The sequence below is a fragment of the Ictalurus furcatus genome, chromosome 2 (assembly GCF_023375685.1).
Source record: "Ictalurus furcatus strain D&B chromosome 2, Billie_1.0, whole genome shotgun sequence".
In the NCBI taxonomy this organism is placed as follows: Eukaryota; Metazoa; Chordata; class Actinopteri; order Siluriformes; family Ictaluridae; genus Ictalurus; species Ictalurus furcatus.
The window spans coordinates 21,437,931-21,459,580 of NC_071256.1; the positions used below are offsets into that span (position 1 = coordinate 21,437,931).

The 21,650-nt window shown below is 38.6% G+C and overlaps 1 protein-coding gene across 2 annotated transcripts in view; it reads left to right on the top strand.

Moving 5' to 3' along the window:
• The window catches only part of abca3b (ATP-binding cassette, sub-family A (ABC1), member 3b), a 50,361-nt gene that overhangs the window by 12,601 nt on the left and 16,110 nt on the right, over positions 1-21,650 (top strand). For both annotated transcript variants that reach the window (XM_053653148.1, XM_053653155.1), the window contains exons 3-17: positions 871-1,126; positions 3,381-3,508; positions 3,977-4,142; positions 8,239-8,498; positions 8,602-8,718; positions 8,996-9,116; positions 12,535-12,708; positions 12,840-13,021; positions 13,812-13,958; positions 14,113-14,242; positions 14,392-14,546; positions 18,261-18,416; positions 18,868-19,078; positions 19,308-19,458; positions 21,411-21,509. In XM_053653148.1, coding sequence (XP_053509123.1) covers positions 871-1,126; positions 3,381-3,508; positions 3,977-4,142; positions 8,239-8,498; positions 8,602-8,718; positions 8,996-9,116; positions 12,535-12,708; positions 12,840-13,021; positions 13,812-13,958; positions 14,113-14,242; positions 14,392-14,546; positions 18,261-18,416; positions 18,868-19,078; positions 19,308-19,458; positions 21,411-21,509 — 2,453 coding nt within the window. The remainder of the gene's footprint in view (positions 1-870; positions 1,127-3,380; positions 3,509-3,976; positions 4,143-8,238; positions 8,499-8,601; positions 8,719-8,995; positions 9,117-12,534; positions 12,709-12,839; positions 13,022-13,811; positions 13,959-14,112; positions 14,243-14,391; positions 14,547-18,260; positions 18,417-18,867; positions 19,079-19,307; positions 19,459-21,410; positions 21,510-21,650) is intronic.

Here is a 21,650-nt window from a genome sequence, read left to right on the forward strand (position 1 = left end):
GAAGTTATCCCTGTGTGCTTCAAGATGACCACCATCATCCCTCTGCCAATGAAATCATCTGTGTCCTGCCTCAATGACTTCTGGCCAGTTGCACTCACACCTATCATCACAAAGTGCTTTGAGCAGCTGGTCATGAAAAACATAAAGAGCATGGGTCCACCACACTGGACCCATTCCTACCTTAAATGCTTAACAGAAGACACCATATCTACTGCCATCCATCTGTCTCTGACCCACCTGGACAAAAAGGACAATTATGTGAGGATGCAGTTTCATAGACTTCAGTTCAGCAGTCAACACAGTCATCCCACAAAAGCTGATAAAGCTGAGCCTGAGCTGAGGTTTTCAACACCTCCTTCTGCAACTGGATCCTAGACTTTCTGACCGAGAGGCCCCAGTCTGTCTGGATCAGCAATACCACCTCCAGCACAACACTGGTGCTTTGCAGGGCTTTTTGCAGACTGCAAAAGTCCTTGCAGTGTTGACGCCTCCCACCCCTCGAATGGACTCTTCACCCTCCTGCCATCTGGCAGAAGGTACTTGAGCATCCGTGGCACCACCAGCAGACTTGAATATAGACTTGAAGCAGCTTCTTTCCTGAGGCAGTCAGAATACTCCATACACCTCTGCCTCCCACCATCCACATAGAGTTATCAAACCATTCCTCAGAACTCCATCACAGCAACCATCTTTACACACCTGTACTTTGTATTTTACTTTTATTTATTTATTTATTTTTACAGCTATGTGAATTAGCTTGAGAGTTTATAATGCAGGTTTATGGGCTAATGTTTTTTTCTTCACTTTATATATCTACACTTTGTTTCTCTGTCTCATTTTCTGTCTTACACTTTCTCATTATCCTTGCAGAAGCGTCAGATCTTGGTGACGTTGGTGGAGATCACACTGCCCCTCCTGTTCTCTGCCATCCTGATTGTACTGCGTCAGAAGGTGTCCTTTACCAACTACCCCAATGCCACGCATTACGATAGTTTCTCACTGGAACAGCCTCCTGATAAGTTGCCCACAGGCCTGCAACTCGCCTACGTGCCGGCAAATTCCAGCATAGTACGCCAGGTGGCTGAGGATGTGCAGCTCAGTCTGGAACATGGCACCATCAGTGCTGGTGAGGCCTGTACAGAGAGAGCAAATGTTTATACCGTTTAATTATTCAGTCTATGTTCTTTTCCAGCTCCCCACACACCTGGATCAGGTAGATAATGGATGGTGACTTGCCACAGGTGTGCCATGTGATGACTTTTTAGGAAGGGGGAAATTTTGCAATTAACATGTATGGCATTATTTGCCCCAACCCCTCATAGCCCAAAACAGGAACTGCACATTCGATTCCAGTAGCTGTTATATTGATGCATGTTTATCATTTACGAATGGAACTGTGGCTCTCTATGCCTTTCATGACCCATATCAGCTATAAATGTATCCTGCTTAGAGCCATAAAAAGGACACAGCTTGTATAGTGAGTCCTGTTGGTTTAGTACTCTGTGCTGTGTGTAGATAATGCACTTCATGGAGAATGTACAAGGTATGCCATCAGACCATTATCTGTCTTCGTGATAACAGAAAAAGAGGGCTTTTTACAAGTCACATGGTGGCTTTCATTTTGCTAATAATACAGCAGAATGTCCAGCTACTCAAACATGAGCTGACTGCTGTAGTCTTATTCTAGAAAAGAGGAAGGGAAAAAGTGCTTATTTTCCTGATTTTGCAGTTCAGTCCAGTTCAATCAAAGTGGATCATGTGGTGGAGCTGGTTACTTGAGAGGATGTCAATGGATATTGTTTCACTGCTTTGTCATTTAAAGGGTGGTGCCAAGTTGCAGGCTGAAATTGTAGCTTATACTGTATCTAGAATGTTTCCTGTCAGGTGTTCAGTTCTTTTACACTGAGCATGTTCAGTAACTGTTATCATTTGCATGCATATGAAAAACTGCTGTTATTTGTTGCACCTGATCAAGCAGGAATGAAGGAAAACAAGGGTTGTGCCCCAGGCAAGACAGGGGTAAACTGGAAGCAGACAGCGCAGGCTAGTTTTTTTTTTCCAGAAAGGGAATCAGACTGTGGAACCTGTCTGTCTTCATTGTTTTGATCTTTTGGTGCCTGTTGACTGATGGCTGTAGCTCTAGTGGACAACAGTTCTCTCTCTCTCTCTCTCTCTCTCTCTCTCTCTCTCTCTCTCTCTCTCTCTCACTCTCACTCATACAATCACATACTCGCTTACTCACTCACTATCCAATTAAAACAAGGCTGAAGATAGAAATAATTTTTTACAAATAAATATAACAATACAAAAAATAATAGTATTAATAATAATACTAGTAATACTTATTAATAGTAATAATAGTATTAATAATAGTAAATATAAATTCTTATTGCTATTTAATATGTTTAATATGCAAGGGCTCAACAAGAAAAAAATTCCTAATATATGTGAACAAACAGTGCTAGTAAAGCAATTAAAAATTTCCTAACTTGTTGGAGAATCCTAAGTATTTTATAAACAGTATATATTGCTCAGCTCTAACCGTAAGAAACACCAACATACATGATGAGATTCAGAGTGCATCCAGTGGTTGGAGGACCTGGTGAAAGCTGAAACAAATCTAAGCACTTAAATTGTCCATTCAGTGGACTGATGCATTTTGTAACATTATAAATTCTTTAACTTGATCCTAAAATATGCTGAGAATTAATGTTTCCATGCCAATAGATATTTCACAAACATTATAAAAATTGAGAATTGTTACCAAAGGTGTAGGTTGAAAACTTTAGGGGTGCAGAATAGGGCATGACCAAAGAATTGAGGCACCAGAGCAAAACAAACATTTTCACCCTTATTGAGAGCAACGGGCATTTTTGCTCTCCAGCTTTCTAGTGTTCTAGAGCTCATTTGAGGTACTTTTCCATGTTCTATCTTTTATTTTAATGCATTTTGTTAAACACTGGCTTTACAACACTGACACTGATAGTTGTCTGACGTTTTCTGTGCCATGATGAGGTATGCCACATTAGTTCAAACACATAAGTACCAAATCTACCAAGACAGCTTTAATTAACAGCTAAATTACTATTTTTGTATCTAGTATTTTGAATACATTTTAATTACATTGCTTACTGCAGCTTTAATCAAAAGTTATTTTTATTGTGATTCAGTAATACCTAATACTTTATGATACTTTAAATTGAACAGCTATTAATGCTTAGAGATTAGTTCATGGCATAGGGTCTAAGAATAAAGTCAAGGCTGAGTTTCTGTCATTGCATTAAATCGTTCCTACAATTTGAGTGAAGTTCTCTACAGTTTGCTGGTAGTTTTTGGAATTTTTTTTTTTAAAACCCTTTATTCCTGCGATCTTTCTTCAGTGCGTGGGTTTGAGACTGAGCATCAGTTTGAGGAGTTTGTGAAGACAGACCCTGAATCAGCAAAGATCCTGGCAGCAGTGGTGTTTGAGCACTTGTTTACTCAAGATGATGAACCTCTCCCACTTCAGGTAAAGGCTTAAAGCTAAAAACCAAAACCCTGCTAAACCTGTTTAAAACAGTTCTTAATAAAATATTGACTGTTTCAGTGCTGTGTAAGTAACAATGAAGTGTCAAACAGTGAACAAAGCATTAGGAATTTGACCTTTAGAACCAGTGTACTTGAATTATTTCTGCACTAGTTTTGACTGCTCAGCCAACACAACCGCTGTATGACCTTAGTGTTCACAATGAAGCCAGAGTAGAGTATTAACAGTAAATGCAGTTTGGTTTCTTGGTGGAGAATTACATTAGGGGATGGTCAGTATGACAACTGTTTCTGGATTAGTTTTCTTTTACTGCTCTTAGGAGTCAGATTTTTGATAAATGCTCTAAGGGGTTTCACATCTCTTTTAATTCTGTCCCTAACTGTAATTTGTTATTTCATGATGTTTTTCTTGTTTTCTGCCTTATTTTGTTACCATTCCTTTCCATTACAGGTCAGTTATCACCTGCGCTTCACCTATAACCCCCGAAATGCTCCTCCCAAGGAAAAATCAGAGCTGAATCCAAACAATGACCTTGACTGGCACACTCTCGGCCTGTTCCCCCTCGTTCAGTTGCCTGGACCGCGAGAGCAGCACGATTCTTATGGGGGCACTCCAGGTCAGTGATTTAAATACTTTAGTACTTTTGGTAATTTAGATAAGAGAGCAGTTATAAAGATTGGCTTACAATAGTTCGGTGCTCAGCAGTCGATAACATAGGGTAAGTCATGGCTGAGTCATCAGTGATCAATCAATTAGCTACCACGGCAAGTAGTTAGGACTGTTTTTGCTTTCTCGTCTTGTACTGACTGGTTTATTTCCTTGAGCAAACAAGCTACATGCTGTAACGTTAACTCACTTAGCAAATAATGCTGTCTTCTTATTTGGGAAGTTAACTGGATCTTAGTCAGTGCATTTTATATTGATATAATACTGTCTTTAAGTGCTAATGCAGTTAAAATCTGAGTTCTCAACTTGATATGCACATCCCTTCGAGTTATGAGTGAGAGCTTTCAAAACACAGGTTTGCTAATTGTTGCTGACCTTAACCCTTTTCCTTCATCATGGAGGAAAACTGTTTGAGTGGTTCATTAGGGTGACCATATCCTAGTTTTCCAAAAAGTGTACACCTTTTTTTGGGGGGGATTAATAGCGTTCAAAACAGTGTTACTATGAATGCAGACTTTAATACACTGAAAAAGACACATTATTCGCATCACATAAGTGTATATATAAATAAGATAGGTTTCAGTCTGCCCATGTTTTACATTTTTTCCAACATTCTTTTGAATATCCCTGGAATAAAATAAAATATTAGATGCCATGAGTGTACCTTCTACCATCATTTACAAAGTAATTTGATAACATGAAATTAAAGTTTATCTTATATGGCCATGGACATTGTTTCGACTCAGGACAGCTGTCATTTGCTTCTGTTGTCAAGCAACTGTTTGTTGCCATATACAACAACGTTTTGCCTTCATGCATTCGCTGAGAGTAGGCTAATGGTTGAGAGGCAGGAATTTGACCAATAGTTGCTGCAAGCCTTTTATAATCGACCAACTGGTGTGCGAGAAGGCAGGAATTACAGAGAGGGGTTAAAGCAGTGCACATCATAATGAAACTAAAGCCAAATCCCAGACATTTTCTCAAATTTAGATATCCCAGCCGGACCCTTTTTTAACGTCTGAAGGAAAGGACATGTTCGGGGGGAAAAAGGACGTATGGTCACCCTAGGTTCACTATTTGAAGGGCACCTATATAGTGCTTTTGTAACACATTCATAAACATTGTATAAATATTTTATAACGCAATGCTGGAGAGTGTATGAAAGGCTTATGTCAAAATGTAGATGATGATATTGGAGGTTTTATGCAACTTTGTCTTTACATGGAATTATCATTATGAGCTGATTGAGATACTGTCTTACTGTGTATATTTTTTTAAATCCATATCTTAAAAATATACATTAGCACAGTATCTAAATCAGTCAACTCACAATGATAATAGGATAAAAAAGACAAAGTTACATAAAACTTCCAATACCGTCTTATGCGTTTTGACATAAACTGTTCGTAAATTTACCAGCATTTATAAAATATTTATTCAATGCTTATGAATGTGTTATGAAGGCACTCTGTGAAAAAATAATTTAAAAATATAAAAATAATTTATACATTTTTATTAAGTTGACTTGTTTTATGAAGCCATTGAAGCTGTGCGTTTTTACAATATAGGAAATGTTATCAAGATGTAGGTAACATAAGCAGTGCATTGCAAAAGCTTCATATTTAAAGCATGAAACTAATTACAACAAATGAAAATAGGACCATGTACAAAATCATTTTAAGCTTTTCAAGTTACAGGCAATCATTTGTTTGAGATAGTTTGCTAATGCTTTAGAAGTGTAAGAGACTTTAAAAAGTAGCTTTGTAATTTGAAGGTCTTCAGCTTGAGCTGTGGAAGGGTTGGTTTTATGAATCCCATGTATGCATACTCCATACACACAGTACTGTACAAAAGTTTTAGGCACATACAAAAAAATGCTGTAGAGCAAAGATGTCTTCAAAATAATTTAAGTAAACGTTTCTGCATTAAAAAAAATACAGTAAAGAGCAGTAAACAGTAGTAAATGAAACAAAGTCATTATTTGGTGTGACAAAAATATAAAAATTAAAATAGTAGTCTCCGGTACAATTTGTGTAGTTTTATAAGGAAATGAGCTCTAAGTTTTATTGTGCATCCTGCAGAACCAGCCAAAGTTTTTCTGGAGACTTTGACTGTCGCTTCTTATTTTTTCAGCAAAATCCAGCAGCCTTCATTGTGTATTTTTTTTTTTTGTCTGAAAAGTGGTCTCTTACATAATATGCTGCTTTTTTAATGACATGTAACATTTAATTGTTTTGCTAGAAAACTAATGTTTGCAAATATAAATTGTTTTTTGTACTGATCATGTAGATGTCACAAAAGAAAAAATCTATAAAAATTTTGTACCAAAAAAAAAATAGGGTGCCTAAAACCTTTGCACGCTCCCACATTTGTTTCTGTTTAAAGCTGCCTGAAGCTTTTTTTCTAACGAACTATACTGGTTTGATTGTTCCAAAATATAAACCCAATGAGTAATTTAATACTATTTCTTTCCTTTTAGTGAACACAAGAAAGAGATCACTGGAAATCATATAATAAATCATACGATAACATGTCCGAACATGACTATCATTTTTTGTAGAAAAAGCCAGTTCACGAGGCTACAGAAAACGAATTTGCTTCAAGTGACGCATTCATGCTGAGTTTATATAGATTAACTTAACGCCTCGAATCCAGTAACATTGAAATCTTGAGACAGTGGAAAAAGAGTGAGGTGGGCAGTGGTCTCTGAACACCTTCCTCAGACATATGAATGTCATTTGAGCATAATGATATTTTGACCTTTTTTTTTTTGGTAAAGATCATATAAAAGGCTTGTAGGAAGATATAAAGGAAGAGATTGTCAGTGATTGCTTTTTTGACCAAATTTAATAAGTGATCCACAAGGAACATACTATAGATCTGCAGTACACTACTATAAATAAATGGCAAACAAGTGCAGTGAGTTAGAAACCCTTTATGCTGGGGTTTATTTGACCACAACAAATAATAAGAGCAGAGGACATGGATAAGCATGGACCTGCTTTTCATTATTTTTCAGACTGATTGTTCATAAACAAAGCTAGGATCTAATTGCTTAGTCATTGTCTAATATGTGCGGTGTGTTTTGCAGCAGTGGGTAAAGCTTCAGGGTCCTGAGTTTGAGCTCAGTTTACTGTCTGTGTGGAGTTTTGCACATTCTCCTCGTGTTCTTCCGTGCTTTCTCTGGGTTCTCTGATTTCCTCACACTGTCCAAGTATATGCAGGTAGACAGATTGGCTACAAAATTGCAAAATTGCCCCTAGGTGTGAATGAGTGTGTGAATGGTGCCCTACAATGGACAGGCATCCAGTTTGGGGTGTGTTCTTGCCTTGTACCCAGTGTTCCCTGTATAGGCTTTGGATCCACTGCGACCCTGACCAGGATTAAGCAGTTCATGAAAATATGAAATATGAACATGAAATATGAAATAGAGCTTAGGCTGGGTTTATACTTGCTTTTGACTCTGTGTATGCAAGATAGCACGCATTTGAAAAAATTAATGCGATGCGTGTTCATGGTGCAGTACCAGTATAAATAGTGAGAGTAGTGCAAACAAACTAGAAATATGTCTCAAATCACAGAAACATGTACTATGTGTACAGATGTTCTAGACAGGTTTTGAGTATTAACACTAATCAGGTTTTCTATTACAGTTACTGACTGAATAAAACAAGCTTTAAAAAGAATCTTACCAATCTTCTAGTTTAGCAAATATTCTTGTGATCATAGTTTCTGAATTGTGATGCAGCTCATTACAACAGTCATGAGAACGGGGGGGAGAAAGTCTTAAATAGAAACTTACAGAACTCATCTATTTATTTACCAACTCCATGCCAATGCTGAGCATTTTACTGGTTGACATGGAAACCTGATGGACAAGGATGTTTTGGTGATGTAGCTGAGCATGTGTAAGCATAGTATGCTTCTACTTAGTGATGCATAAAGTATTAACCTGATTAGCCTTCAGAAAGAACAAATTATAGGACGGATTTATCATTGCTGTAGTAGAGTAACAAATAAGAATTCTTGCTGTCATATGTGAAAAGGTTATTACCGTGAGGGCTTCCTAATGGTTCAGCATGCTGTGGATCGAGCCATCATGAAGGCCTACAACAGGACAGCAGCGACTGCCCTCTTCATGCAGACACGGGTCGTGCTGTCACGCTTCCCTTACCCGGCTTACATCTATGATGTCTTCATCCTGGCCATCCAGAACCAGCTGCCCCTCTTGCTGGTGCTCAGCTTCACCTACACTTCCCTCAATATCGTCCGCGCCATAGTGCAGGAGAAGGAAAGAAAACTCAAGGTGTGTCTGTGGAATGGGTGGAGAAGATGCATGATCATGTCATTTATCTGTAATAAGTGTGTTGCATTGTGAACTTTTAAGGATTTAAAAAATGTATTTCCAGGAATACATGAGAATGATGGGTCTGAGCAACTGGCTGCACTGGAGTGCCTGGTTCCTCATGTTCTTCATTTTCCTCTCCATCTCTATCTTCTTTGTCACCTTGCTCTTCTGTGTCCAGGTGGGTTTAAGTTGCCTTCACTGGCTTAATCATGCTGTAATGTTGTTTTCACAGTGTTAGGTTAACCTTTCAATTATGAATAAATCTGCAAACTTTGTGATAATGATAAGAAATGACACAGTTCTTCTTATACGGTAGTTATCTAGAACTTAACATGAAGATATGATGAATTGAAACAAATAATAGAAAGGGAGTACCATGAAAGCATTGGATTTGGACTGGATCTCTGTATGAGGCTGTTTGTAAAGCATGTCTTATTGTGTTTTTGATGTTAAAGGTGAGTCCAAATGGAGCAGTGCTGACCTATAGTGACCCTACACTAGTCTTCGTCTTCCTCCTCGTTTTTGCGGTGGCTACTATCAGCTTCTGTTTCATGATCAGCTCCTTCTTCTCCAGAGGTAACTTCTTCAGACTCCTATTTTTCTTTTTAGAGAATATGTGGAACTGTTTGTGAATCCCTTCCATAATCTGAACACATTAATCTTAACACAAGAACCAGCACCCGGTTTGTCATAAACAGCTACTTCAGGTGAACCTTGTTCCATCCGTATAGCTGTGTCAAGTTCATCACCCATGCTGACATTCTTAATCTCAAATCTGCTTTATTTATTTTTACCTGTAGTGTTTGCAAGACCAGGTCAAGGTTATTGTGAACATTTTCAGCTATGGGATTTATCCAGCAGTGAGTACTGATCAAATGGTGAAACTATTTGGAGGAAATTCAATTTTAATGGCATAACTAGGTTTAAGGGTTTAAATGCCTGATGAAATCTGAACTGACATATTATTATATATATAACAGGTTTTTTTTCTTTCACATGCAGGCTTTCTTTCTGCCAGATCAAATATGTGTTGTGAATAATTAATTAAAAACACAGAAAATAGGAACCAAACGTGAAAGAGTAGATAAGTAGGCCACATTGGATGTTTAAGGCTCCATAGCTCAGTGATCTCAAGGCTTTGAGCTATTGATCAGAAGGCTTCCAATTGAAATCCCAGAATCACCAGGCTTCTGGAACAAGGTCATTAAACTTCAACTATTCACTGGTACCATGGCTCAACTGTAAGTCACTTTAGATAAAAGCACCAGCCATATGAAGTGTATGAGTGATCTAAGAAGCTACTGGGAGTGTTTGCCATTTGTTGGTGACTGATCTGTCAGTAGAATCAGCGCAGAAATACATTATATGGCCAAAAGTATATGGACACCTGACCATCATATCAAGATGTGTTTTCTGAAAATCCCTTTCCAAAACCACGGGTATTAATATGGAGTGCCGACGCCCCCAAACCCCCCCCCAGAAGTTATAAACTTTGCTGTTATAATAACCTCCACTCTTCTGGGAAGTCTGGATAACACCGAATTCACAGCAACCCTGACCAGGATAAATCAGTTATTGGACATGAATGAATAACAGCCCTCTGATCTTAATGCTGCTTCAGATATAATTCTGCTGCTTGTACTTGCTTATGTCCCCAGATAATCTTTTAAATGGCCTGTGTGGTTGTGCTCGACCTGTGCACTGGCTTTTAGGCAAAAAGAGGATATCAAGTTTCACATATTTCGACCATACTCCTGATGGGGGGAAAAAAGAATAGGAAAATGAAGCAGGCTGTTCTGTCATGGTAGAAACCTCATTTGTTTGGATGGGGTTTTTTTCCATTGGTACTGTAATAGAATCTGTAGGGAGGTGTTGTGTATGTTGCTGAGGCGTTTGTAGCTTTTTTTTGTCCTATATATCAGTGGTTCCCAAACCAATCCTCAGGGCCAGATGGTCCACAATTTTGTCTATCCTTGTGTGGTGAGCTGTCATAGAGCGAAAATGTGGTCTGTCTAGCCCTGAGGACTGGTTTGAGCACCAGTGCTCAAGCTCCCTTATCTCTAACAGGTCCCTGGTGCATGAATAATTCAGTGGGGATCAAGTGGTTATTTGGACTTGTTAGTTTCTGGAGAATGGAGGTGTGTGAAGAGAAGGAGTTTAGAAGAGCTGGTACACAATGATTTATCCAAAAAAATGCTACAATTTCTAACAATGTAAGCTAGTAGCAGTGTGTGAATTAAATTGTGCTAGCGAGTACTCATATTTTTGTCTATTGTTGATTTTTTTTTTTTTAAAACGGTGAATCTCAGAACACTGAAATAAAAGTACTTTTGGTTTTCAGGGTAATATATTTCAATGCTATTAATTCAATGGTATTTTAATTACATTATTAATAATTCTATGACTTTTTTTAACATTAAAATCCTCATCTCTTTCTTGCTTTCATACATCCCATATTTTGTCTCGTGGTTGGTTTTGTTAAAGAAAATTATGTTTTGCTGCTCAGCTAAAGATTTTCTGCTTCCTAAATGAATCACTTCTGTGTTGTATGATGCTTATAAGAATCTCTTTTGTGTAATGTAAAACACGACTGTCTTCTGGCAGGGAAGAGCACTTTCTTTTCCTCCAGTCTGTGGAGGGGTGAAGCACTCCCCATCTCCTCCCACAGCCAGAAAACAGGCAGTAAATGGGACTTAATAAATATCTGTGCTGTCTCAGTTCTCCCTGTTCTAACACAGAATGGCACATTGTGGAGTGTGAGGAGGCCCTGAGTACCTTTTTGTGCTTGTCCTTGCATGTGGATTTAAAAATAATCCAGAGTGTAATTTTTCTGTAGCACAAGGCCTCAATAATTTTGCTCTTTTCTCTTGTTCCCCGCCTATTTATTTATTTATTTATTTATTTATTTATTTATTTATTTATTTATTACACCTGTGGTTGTGTCACATGGCTGCAGAAAACCAAAAGGAGAGTGCACATTGTAGTTTGCTGGAAATAAAGATTTATAGTAGAGAGTCTAATAACCATCAAACATCACATGGACTTGTGTGTGTGTGTGTGTGTGTGCGTGTGTGTGTATACATGCACCCTTGTTGACAGATTGCCCAGAGAAGGAAAGAAATAAAATTTGGTCATGTCATGTCACGTCAATTTTGGTTCTAATTCATCTGTAAACAATATGGTGCTAACATGGATAGACAGAGTGAAATTTCCTCTTTTTCAAAAAGAATATAAAAAGACTCAATGTAAAGGTTACTGCAAAGTAAGCAAAAATAAAACCCAGATTACATAAAATGTGGCTTTACCTGCACAGAAGACAAGCATGGTTTGTGCAGACCATAGTGTGCTTTGTGTGGTGAGTTACTGGCTGCAGAAAGGATGAAACCATCTAAGTTCAGGTACTCAGAGATGAAACACTCAATCCATAAAGACAAGCCTGTTGAGTTTAAAAAAAAAAAAAAAAGAATCTGACAGTATCCAGATCTGATAAAAAATAATATAAAAAATGATCAATAATGTATGCACTGATCAGGAGCAAGCACTTTGTACATTGTACACTCTTGCTCATCGCATTTCAAAATGTGTAGAGGCCCACACAATCTTGTTTTACCCACTGCAGTCAACATGACCAGACAGATCCTTGGCACAAATCTGCTGCAAAGCAATTGAAAAAACCATGACACCAGTAGGGAGCAGAATATAATATACATCCAAGGAAATAAAGTAGCAGAAAGTAGCAAGCATAATGGCAAATAACTATTATGTACTCCAACCAAACGAATCAACAGATGTATGTATGTGCCATCCTGATTTTTAAACATTTATCAAAATGAAATCACATCCTTAGGTTTCACAGTGATTTGCACAGGCTATGATTTCAGCTCTGTTCTTGTTCAATCTCATTATGTTTATGCATTTAATAGTTGTTATTATCTCTCTCTCTCTCTCTCTCTCTCTCTCTCTCTCTCTCTCTCTCTCTCTCTCTATCTCTCAGCTAATGTTGCAGCAGCAGCAAGTGGTTTCCTGTACTTCTTTAGTTACCTGCCATACCTCTTCATGTGGCCACGTTATGACCTGCTATCCCACGCTCAGAAGGTTTCTGTCTGTCTTATCTCCAATGTAGCGATGGCTATGGGTGCCCAACTTATTGGCATGTTTGAAGGCAAAGGTAAGACTCCCCATGATTCCACTATTCACTATCCATTCATCCATCCAACCCACCCCACCCCCCCACCCCTAAGTAATTCCATCAACCTGACTAGCATAAATGTGGATGTCCATATTTCCTATTCCAATCAGGTATGGGGATCCAGTGGAGTAATCTGTTTGAGCCTGTGACTGTGGATGATGACTTCTCACTGGCTCAGGTTCTTGGGCTCTTGCTGCTGGACTCCATACTCTACAGCCTGGTGGCTTGGTACATAGAGGCTGTCTTCCCTGGCGAGTATGGAATGCCACGACCGTGGTACTTTTTCATACTGGTAGGTGGTGATTAGATTCTGATACCTTACTGCTTGTATTATTACATTTAAATGTATCCATTTACACTTCATACGAAATCCTAACCTGTGTAAATGATGGAGATCTTTCTTGACTGTCATTTCAGGTTTTTGCTAATTTGAAAACATTCTTGCTTTGTAAGTTTGCTCAGGATTTGTGTAAAAAACATCCTTACTTAGGCTGGACATTTTCTAATACAGGAAGGACTTGTACAGGCATGAATTTCCCCCCTTAGTCCAGAATACTGAAAGCCTGCAGTGGCTAAAATGTTTGCATATTGGCAAATCTGGTTGGCACCACTGACAGATTGTGGTGGACTTTAACCAAGAAGCATCTGCTCATTTATAATCACCAAAACATGTCTAGAAAAGCATTGGGCAAATACAAACATGACTGGAAAATGCTGATTTTACATTTACCTTAAGTCTAGTTTTTGCTTTTTCTTCCTCTTTTTGTGGTTACCAAGAAACTCCTCTATCCTGACTCTCCCATGTCAGAAAATGTACTGACTACAAGCATAGACATGCAAGACTCATTCGATAAATGATAAGTACATCTAATTTAATTGAAAAGAAAAACAGAAATCTTAAAACTGAACAACTTCACCTGGTAATCTAGTTAATAACCCAGCACTATCACAAGATGTATTTAAGCATAAGAAAATGCACAGTTCAGAGCTCAGGGGTATATAAGAATCAAATGAGAAAGTAGTGTTTATTTTTAATAGTGCTGTATAGATATTTTTATAATGTGTAACATTTGATACCACAGCCCTCATACTGGTGCAACAGCCCTCGATTTGCCCTGCTGAAAGAGAAGGAGGAAGAAGAGGATGCAGAGAAAGCGCTGAAAGGCGAGTTCATTGAAGAAGAGCCGACAGGATTAATCTCTGGGGTCAAAATCAAGCACCTGGCCAAGGTACAATGTGACATGGAGTATGTGTGATATTTTGAGGGCACACCATGTTATCTACTGTATAAACACCTGCATAGGGGCTGCTTTTATATTTTAAGCCCATACCCTCGAAGTCTGTATAATGATTTAGCTGTAATTTAGATTTTCTCTACTACAGGTTTTTAAAATGGGCAATAAGACTAAAGAAGCAGTGAAGGATCTCACATTAAACATGTATGAAGGCCAGATCACGGTGCTGCTAGGACACAACGGAGCCGGAAAGACCACCACACTGTCTATGCTGACTGGTGAGCTGCTTAAGTGTGATTAAAATCAGTGGATACTGTGATAGAGGTCAGAGGTCTAAAACCTCAGCTTCCCTCTCCTTCTAGTCAGTCTGATCTTATTTGATCCTGCTTCCCTCTCATTCAGTGCATTATTTCTTGTTTTCCTCCAGGTTTGTTTCCTCCCAGCAGTGGCCGAGCTTACATCAATGGCTACGATATATGCCAGGATATGGTTCTGATCCGCCGCAGCCTAGGCCTGTGTCCACAACACGATGTGCTTTTTGACAACCTCACAGTCAGAGAGCATCTGCTTTTCTATGCCCAGGTAACTTTCTTCCCCCTTTTAGAATAAGAAGTCCTTGGTACGGCACATCTTTATAATGGCAGTGGCGCACTCCTTCCCTCCGTAGTGCTAGGCTCTTCTTCCTGGGCAAGCGGGAACAATCCTCAAGCCCCTCTTGCTAGGGTCACAGCTATAAAGGTTTTTCCACCACTCTGTCAGAACCCAGAGTTTAATAGATCCTTTTATTTTTATTTTTTTACCTCTTCACTACTATAAGAAATAGGAAAAGAGGCGACTCGTTTGCTGTGAATTGTGACCCGTGTCGGTGGAGGAAGAGATCCTGGTCCCTGAGAAATGTGGTTTGCTGTGGACTCCGTTATTTCAAAACAGTACTTTGGCTCCTTCTTTACCTAGGCGTGAAGTTGGAATGGTTCGATCCAATCAATCGACTGGTCAAGACTTGCCCTGGGACTGTTCTGTGTAGGATAACAGAACATCAAATATCTCTCAGACTCCCAGTAGGCATTGGTTAAGGGTCAATCAAATAAATTGAGCAACTTGTTGCTCAGTTTGCTTGAGTATATCATCCCTGTATCCCTGATGCATAATCTGCTGGAGAGCCGCAGCGCTGTGCATCCCTCTCTTTTGGGCTCCAAGGTGGGTGGGGAGCAGAGATGATGAAACTGAAAATGTAAAACATGGCTACAAAACATGCCTCAAAAAAATGCTTTTGGACTTCGACACTGATAATACTTCAGAAAACGGATGAGTCTCTATACTGAATAATGATGACTGGCCAAAATTTATCATCATTGAAGCTGCTGCTCCAGTCTTTCCAATGAGTAAGCTTTCCCCTTTTGCTATACAAAAGGGTATTGCAGGAATTGCAGGTACAGTAAGAGAAGTGAAAAAGTTTCAATCTGGTCAAATTCTTGTGGAGTGCAGTAAAAAGGCCAGTGCTGAAAACCTACTACATGCCAGCATGTTATCTGGAGTACAGATAAAGACCTTCCCTCATCCAACTCTGAATTACAGCAAAGGAGTAATCTGCACTAGATAGCTGGACGACATGGATGAAGAAGAAATAACGCATGAGTTCAAGGCTCAAGGAGAAACAAACGTTAAAAGAATAATAATCAAGAGAGAAGAGCAAACAGAGAGAAGAGCAAACCATCAAAACTAGTATGTACATCCTCACTTTTAATAAACCGCAGTTTCCAGGAAAAATTCGAATTGGGTATGTAAGTGTTCCAGTGGACCTATCTGTACCCAACCCTCTGTGATATTTCAACTGTCAAAGGTATGGACACGGATCCAATGGCTGTGACAATAAACATACTTGTTGCAACTGTGGGGAGGAGGGCCATGACAAAAAGGGTTGTGAAAAACCACCTAAATGTTGTAACTGCTCAGGTGACCACCCAGCTGCATCAAAACAGTGTCCCATGTGGATCAAAGAAAAAGAAATACAGAAGATCAGATGTACTAAAAGAATCAGTTATCTTGAAACAAAGAGATTGGTGGCTGCTGTCCCTGTGTTTATTCTGAATAAAACCTTTATCTTTGCTTCAAAAAAAGCTGTGAGAACAATAGATTGCCAGATACGCCCAGACAAAGAATACGGGAACCCAGAGCAAAACTCTTCTAAATTGCATTCGTTCCAATCAGAGCTCAATAACAGAGAACCAAAAAACAAATAAAAAAAATAGAAAGGCAAGCTCTTCACAATCAAAAGCACTCCAGGATGAAACTTCAAAGACCAGGCAAACTAGAGATGTGGAAATGAAAGAGAGTGAACATCATAGTAGAAGTCCGTCCCCTAAAGGCAGAATCAGGCCAACTATCCCTAGTCTTCCTAACAGGTAATGGAGATTGTTATCCTCCAATGGGACTGTCGTGGTATCAGGGCTAATTTTACGGCACTACATTTAATTGCAGTCACCAATCCTATAGCCGTATGTCTTCAGGAAACACAATTATCATCAGATTGTACGTTCTCTTTTAAAAATGTTAAAATTTTTAATACCTTCGGTCCCAGTGACAAGCGGGTTTCTGGTGGTACAGCCATTTTAATAAGAAATGATGTGATCCATAGTCATATAAATATTAAAAGCAACCTACGGGTGACAGCAGTACAACTGACTCTGCAGAAAACGATCACAGCTGTTTCTGTCTACATTCTTCCAAACTCAAACTTGACACACACGGACATAGATCACTTTGTTGCTCAGCCCCCCCCCCCCACCCCCACCCCCATCCCCATCCCCATCCCCACCATTCTCATGGGTGATTTAAATAGTCACAACTTCCTGTGGGGCAGCAATCATTGCAATACAAAAGGTAAGAAGATTGGTTTTCATGGATAGTCTGGCATAGAGAGTCTGTGGTAGTGACCACTTCCCAATCATTATAACCATCAAAGGAAGATGATGATTTTATTATTTTGTTGTTTATTGTATTGATTTTGTTATATTGTTTTATATTTTGTTTTTTTCTATATGCAGTAATCCACTCAATGGTGTGCAATGCAGTAATTTTATAATTGGTTTATAGGTACTCGTTGTAAGGCACACCCTCTCATGGCTTATTACTTCAGTTGACTTCTTTACAATACCAGACAAAATGTATTGTATTGTATGTATGTATTGTAGAACGGTGTCCTACAGTTTTCTCAGAAAAGTATGGAACAGACAGACAGAGGATTTTTGCACTTTTCAGTTTCTTGGTATCATGACAAGCTGCCGTTTATTTGCCTTATTAAATTGAAGAGAGATAACAGGAACTAACTTGTTTTGTGTATGTTATGTAACATGACATGAAGTATGAAGTATAATAGTTGTCAAATTGCTGTGTTACAGGAGGAATAAAACACATTGGGATGTATTGTAATATTGTAGCAAAATAATCAACTTTGTGGTCATTTCTAATTCATACCATCTTGTTGTTAATTATGAGCACATCCTGTCATATTTTATTTCTCATTTATGCAGTGTATCTGTCTCATTTTAAGGTTGTAATGCTGCACACTGCCTAGGCATGTTTGTATAAATGTGCTATACATTAACAAAATACTGTGAAGATGAGAAGCTACAACACAAATAGTTTGGTAGATTTGATTAAATAGTACTCCCAGGGCTGAACAAACTTTGGTCCGAAAGGTTCAACTGGAACCCCAAGTCAACAACCAAGGAACTAGTGAAGGAGTGAGAGGCATCAGGTGCCAATGTCTGTACATCCACTATTAACAGAGTCCTACATCACCATAGTCTGAAAGGCTGTTGCGCAAGGAAGAAGCTCGTACTCTAAGATTTTCATAAAAACTGAAGTCCAAACTAAAGTTTGCAGGTGATCACCAGACTTTTGGAGGAGTGTTGAAACAAAAATTTAAATGTTTGGCCAAAATGATCAGAATTATGTACGGAGGAAAAAGGATGAAGCATTTAAATCCAAAGAATGCCATCCCAAATGTGAAACAATGGGGGTGGCAGCATCAGGATTCAACTGAAAAAGCATGTGTGAGCAAATATTTTGTAGTAAACTTTTAACCTTTTGAAAATCTGATCTAGTAAATAAAATCTGCTAATCGCTGTTATTTAGAAATTTGCTCACATTGAAATAAAATAGATACCCTAATTGACTTAAATCAGAAATGTATGGTAAGATGAAATGTGTAGAATTGTGTGTGAAATTGTGAAAAAGTTATTCTATTCTTTTTACTCTTTTTTTCCACTATTTCTTCTACTTTTGTTTCTCCAGCTGAAGGGTTACCCTCGTGAAAAGATTCCAGACGAGGTGGACCGCATCATCCGTATCCTAAAACTGGAGGATAAGAGGAGTGCACGGTCAAAGACCCTTTCAGGTGGAATGAAGCGCAAGCTTTCAATCGGAATTGCACTTATTGGAGACTCGAAGGTCAGTCGTTATTTTCAGAATATACAGGACTGTGTCATGAGTAAATGTCATGTGCTTCACTCATGTGTTTGAGGCTCAGTGAGATCAGGTGGCTTTTAAGAATCATTATTGTAGTGTTGATAATAACCTCGAGGCTCATGGAATTGCTGAAGTTTATGATTATTTTTTGTTGTTGTCAAAATTCTCATTGATCTATTTGGTACCAGAAATTCCAGCCATTTTTCTTTTAATGTAGTCTTTCAATAACCAGGAGTCTCTCTCTTGATATAATATATGCTCACATACTAGTCTGCATACATAGTAATACTGATCAGGTTTTAAGAGGCGGCACACTACTGAAAAATGCAGCAACAATTTTTAGCTATTTGAAGGAAACAACAACTACCATGTCTAACCCATTATGGAGTTATTGGTGGAGAAACAGTTACTGTTATTGACTTTTATCTTGTAGGTGGTGATGCTGGACGAGCCTACCTCTGGCATGGACCCATCAGCCAGGCGAGCCACATGGGATCTTTTGCAGGGCGAGAAACGAAGTCGCACCATCCTTCTCACCACGCACTTCATGGACGAGGCGGACCTACTGGGAGACCGCATTGCTATTATGGCTGATGGGGAACTCCAATGCTGTGGCTCACCTCTCTTCCTCAAGAACAAATACGGTGCGGAGAACTGTGGCATAAACTTGTGTATGATACATCTTAGTATCATTTGAACAAGTTTCATATTGTAGCCCTTTGTATTAGTAGTAAAACATCTTAAATATTAATACATAAGTTGAAATGCCTTAGCTTGCTTTCACTACACATGTAATATGAAAGACTGAAAGCATCATACACTGGGTGTATGTAGTCATAATCTGTTACTTATTGAGTTGCATATGTTTTTCAGGTGCTGGCTACCACATGGTGATAGTAAAAGATGTGTTGTGTAATGTATCAGAGATCAGCCGCCTGGTCCACATGTACGTGCCCAATGCCACCCTGGAGAGTAGCGCTGGGGCTGAACTTTCCTACATCCTGCCAAAAGAGAGCACCAGCCGGTAAGACAGCATTCCAAGTGTGTGTAATTGTCTCAACTATTAGGGCCTTCTAGGCTTACAGAGAACTAAATATCTGGGGCTGAACTTTACACGTCTGTACACATCTAATTACATTACATAATTCAGGCATCCAATTAACTGCCAACATAGTTAGGAAGTGGCAGTGGAATTAACCAATTATGTTGTGATATTCACTGGGCGAGACAAAAAATAGATCCAGGCCAGGATTTATTACCGAGTGCACAGCCATTAGCTAGATTTGATTTTACGCAGTCGTGACATTCAGAAAGTTGGTCAACAAACTTGGTTAAACACGTTACCATGGTGTAATTGAATCTGCCACCATACTGCAGTGGCAGATGGAGAAAAACAAGGATTTCTCATGGGGGTTATCTCAGTGGAGGAAATATAGATTATTAGGCATAGTGTTTGTATAGTGTGTTTTTTAAAAAAACACCAGCACAAACATGTCTTTTGGCAGTTTGAGAATAAAATAACTCTATGCCATCTGTGCATGTATATATTGTGGAGCATCACACTATCTAAGTCCAATTCACAACTTTTTTTTTGTAAAATGCTCTAGTGAAGGAGAATTAATTTTATTTAAAGTAAGAATTGAACGATCAAAATAAAAGATGATGCAGAGTTGAATTGATTTAACAACGAGAAATCATCATAGAACTTATGATCTCTTGGCTGCTTAGGATTTCTTAATAGTCATGTTGCATTATTTTTGGTTACATGTGCACAGATTTGACTTTGTACATGTCATTTATGCAGCTATAATATTTCATTATATCTTTCAATTCTGTTAGATGCATTTGCATGCTTTTCGCTAATTATAATCACCAAGACCTATACAACTGCTTTAGCATAATAGTTTAACAACACAAACCCAGCTTAAGCTGTGAAGAAAAACAACTATTTTCATCCTTAATCTGTCTGACCTTCATGAGAAAATGAATCCTCCTCAGACTGATACTCATGTTGGTTAACTCTAATTTAGAAAGCTGTCTCAGGGCCAGAGAGGGGAAATGTATCCATCGATCTGTCTATTACAGAGTGACCTGACATGATGTCCCTCTCCTTCTCACATACTAATCTTCTCTTCATTAACCCCAAAATCAATAATGGTACTCCTTTTCCTTCTCCTTCTCTTGCTCCAGCCATATATTATATATTGTATTAGTGTTATATTAGGCGAATGTTGTTATAGCAATTGTACATGGATATTTAAATATTTTGATAGTCCCTTGTCTATGGACACTTAATTTCACTGAGTATTAGTAAGTGAATTGTGAGAATACCACAAAAATTCACATTGCTTCCTTTTCGAATCAGACCTGCCTTGTATGGATGGTCACACATGGATGCCCTAAAGATATACACTTCACAAAGCCAATTTATAGCCAAGTCTCACCCTTGCTTCAGTGGATAATCTCAATTGCATGCTGTAGAATTGCACCTTCTCAGAACTGCTACTGTCATCATAAAGATTTACCCCAGAACTCTTATTTACATTATGCTACTACTGAACATCCTTTCAACAGATTTAGTACTGTTTGTCTTTATTCTTTTATAACTGTAAACTGTCACACAATTCGTTGTCACCCAGAAGAGGATGCGTTCCCTTTTGAGTCTGGTTTCAATCAAGGCTTCTTCCTCAAGCCATCTTGGGGACTTTTCCTTGCCACTGGTACCTCTGGCTTTCTCATTCGGCACCTAAATCTACTTCCTGGTTTCTGTAAGGTTTCTTTGTGACAATGTGTATTTTTAAAAGCGCTATACAAATAAATTACAATTTTAATTGAATTGAATCTACACTGTTATCAAGGTAATGTGAGAAGATACAGTAAATTAATTTGAAGTGATTCCTCCATCTACATGTTCTGTATTTTGCCTGTAGGTGGAATTAATTAATATGAACTTACAGCTCTTGTGCGCCTTTGCAGGTTCGAGCTTCTGTTTGCTGAACTGGAAATGAACAGAGAGGAGTTGGGCATCGCAAGCTATGGAGCATCTGTTACCACCATGGAGGAAGTTTTCCTTAGGTACTTGGATAAGACCAAATCAATATACTTTATATGGCCAAAGGTTTGTGGAAACCTGACCATCACACCTGTATATGCTTGTTGAACATCCCATTGCAGATTTAGTGTGCCCTTTGCTGTTATAATACTCCACTCTTTGTT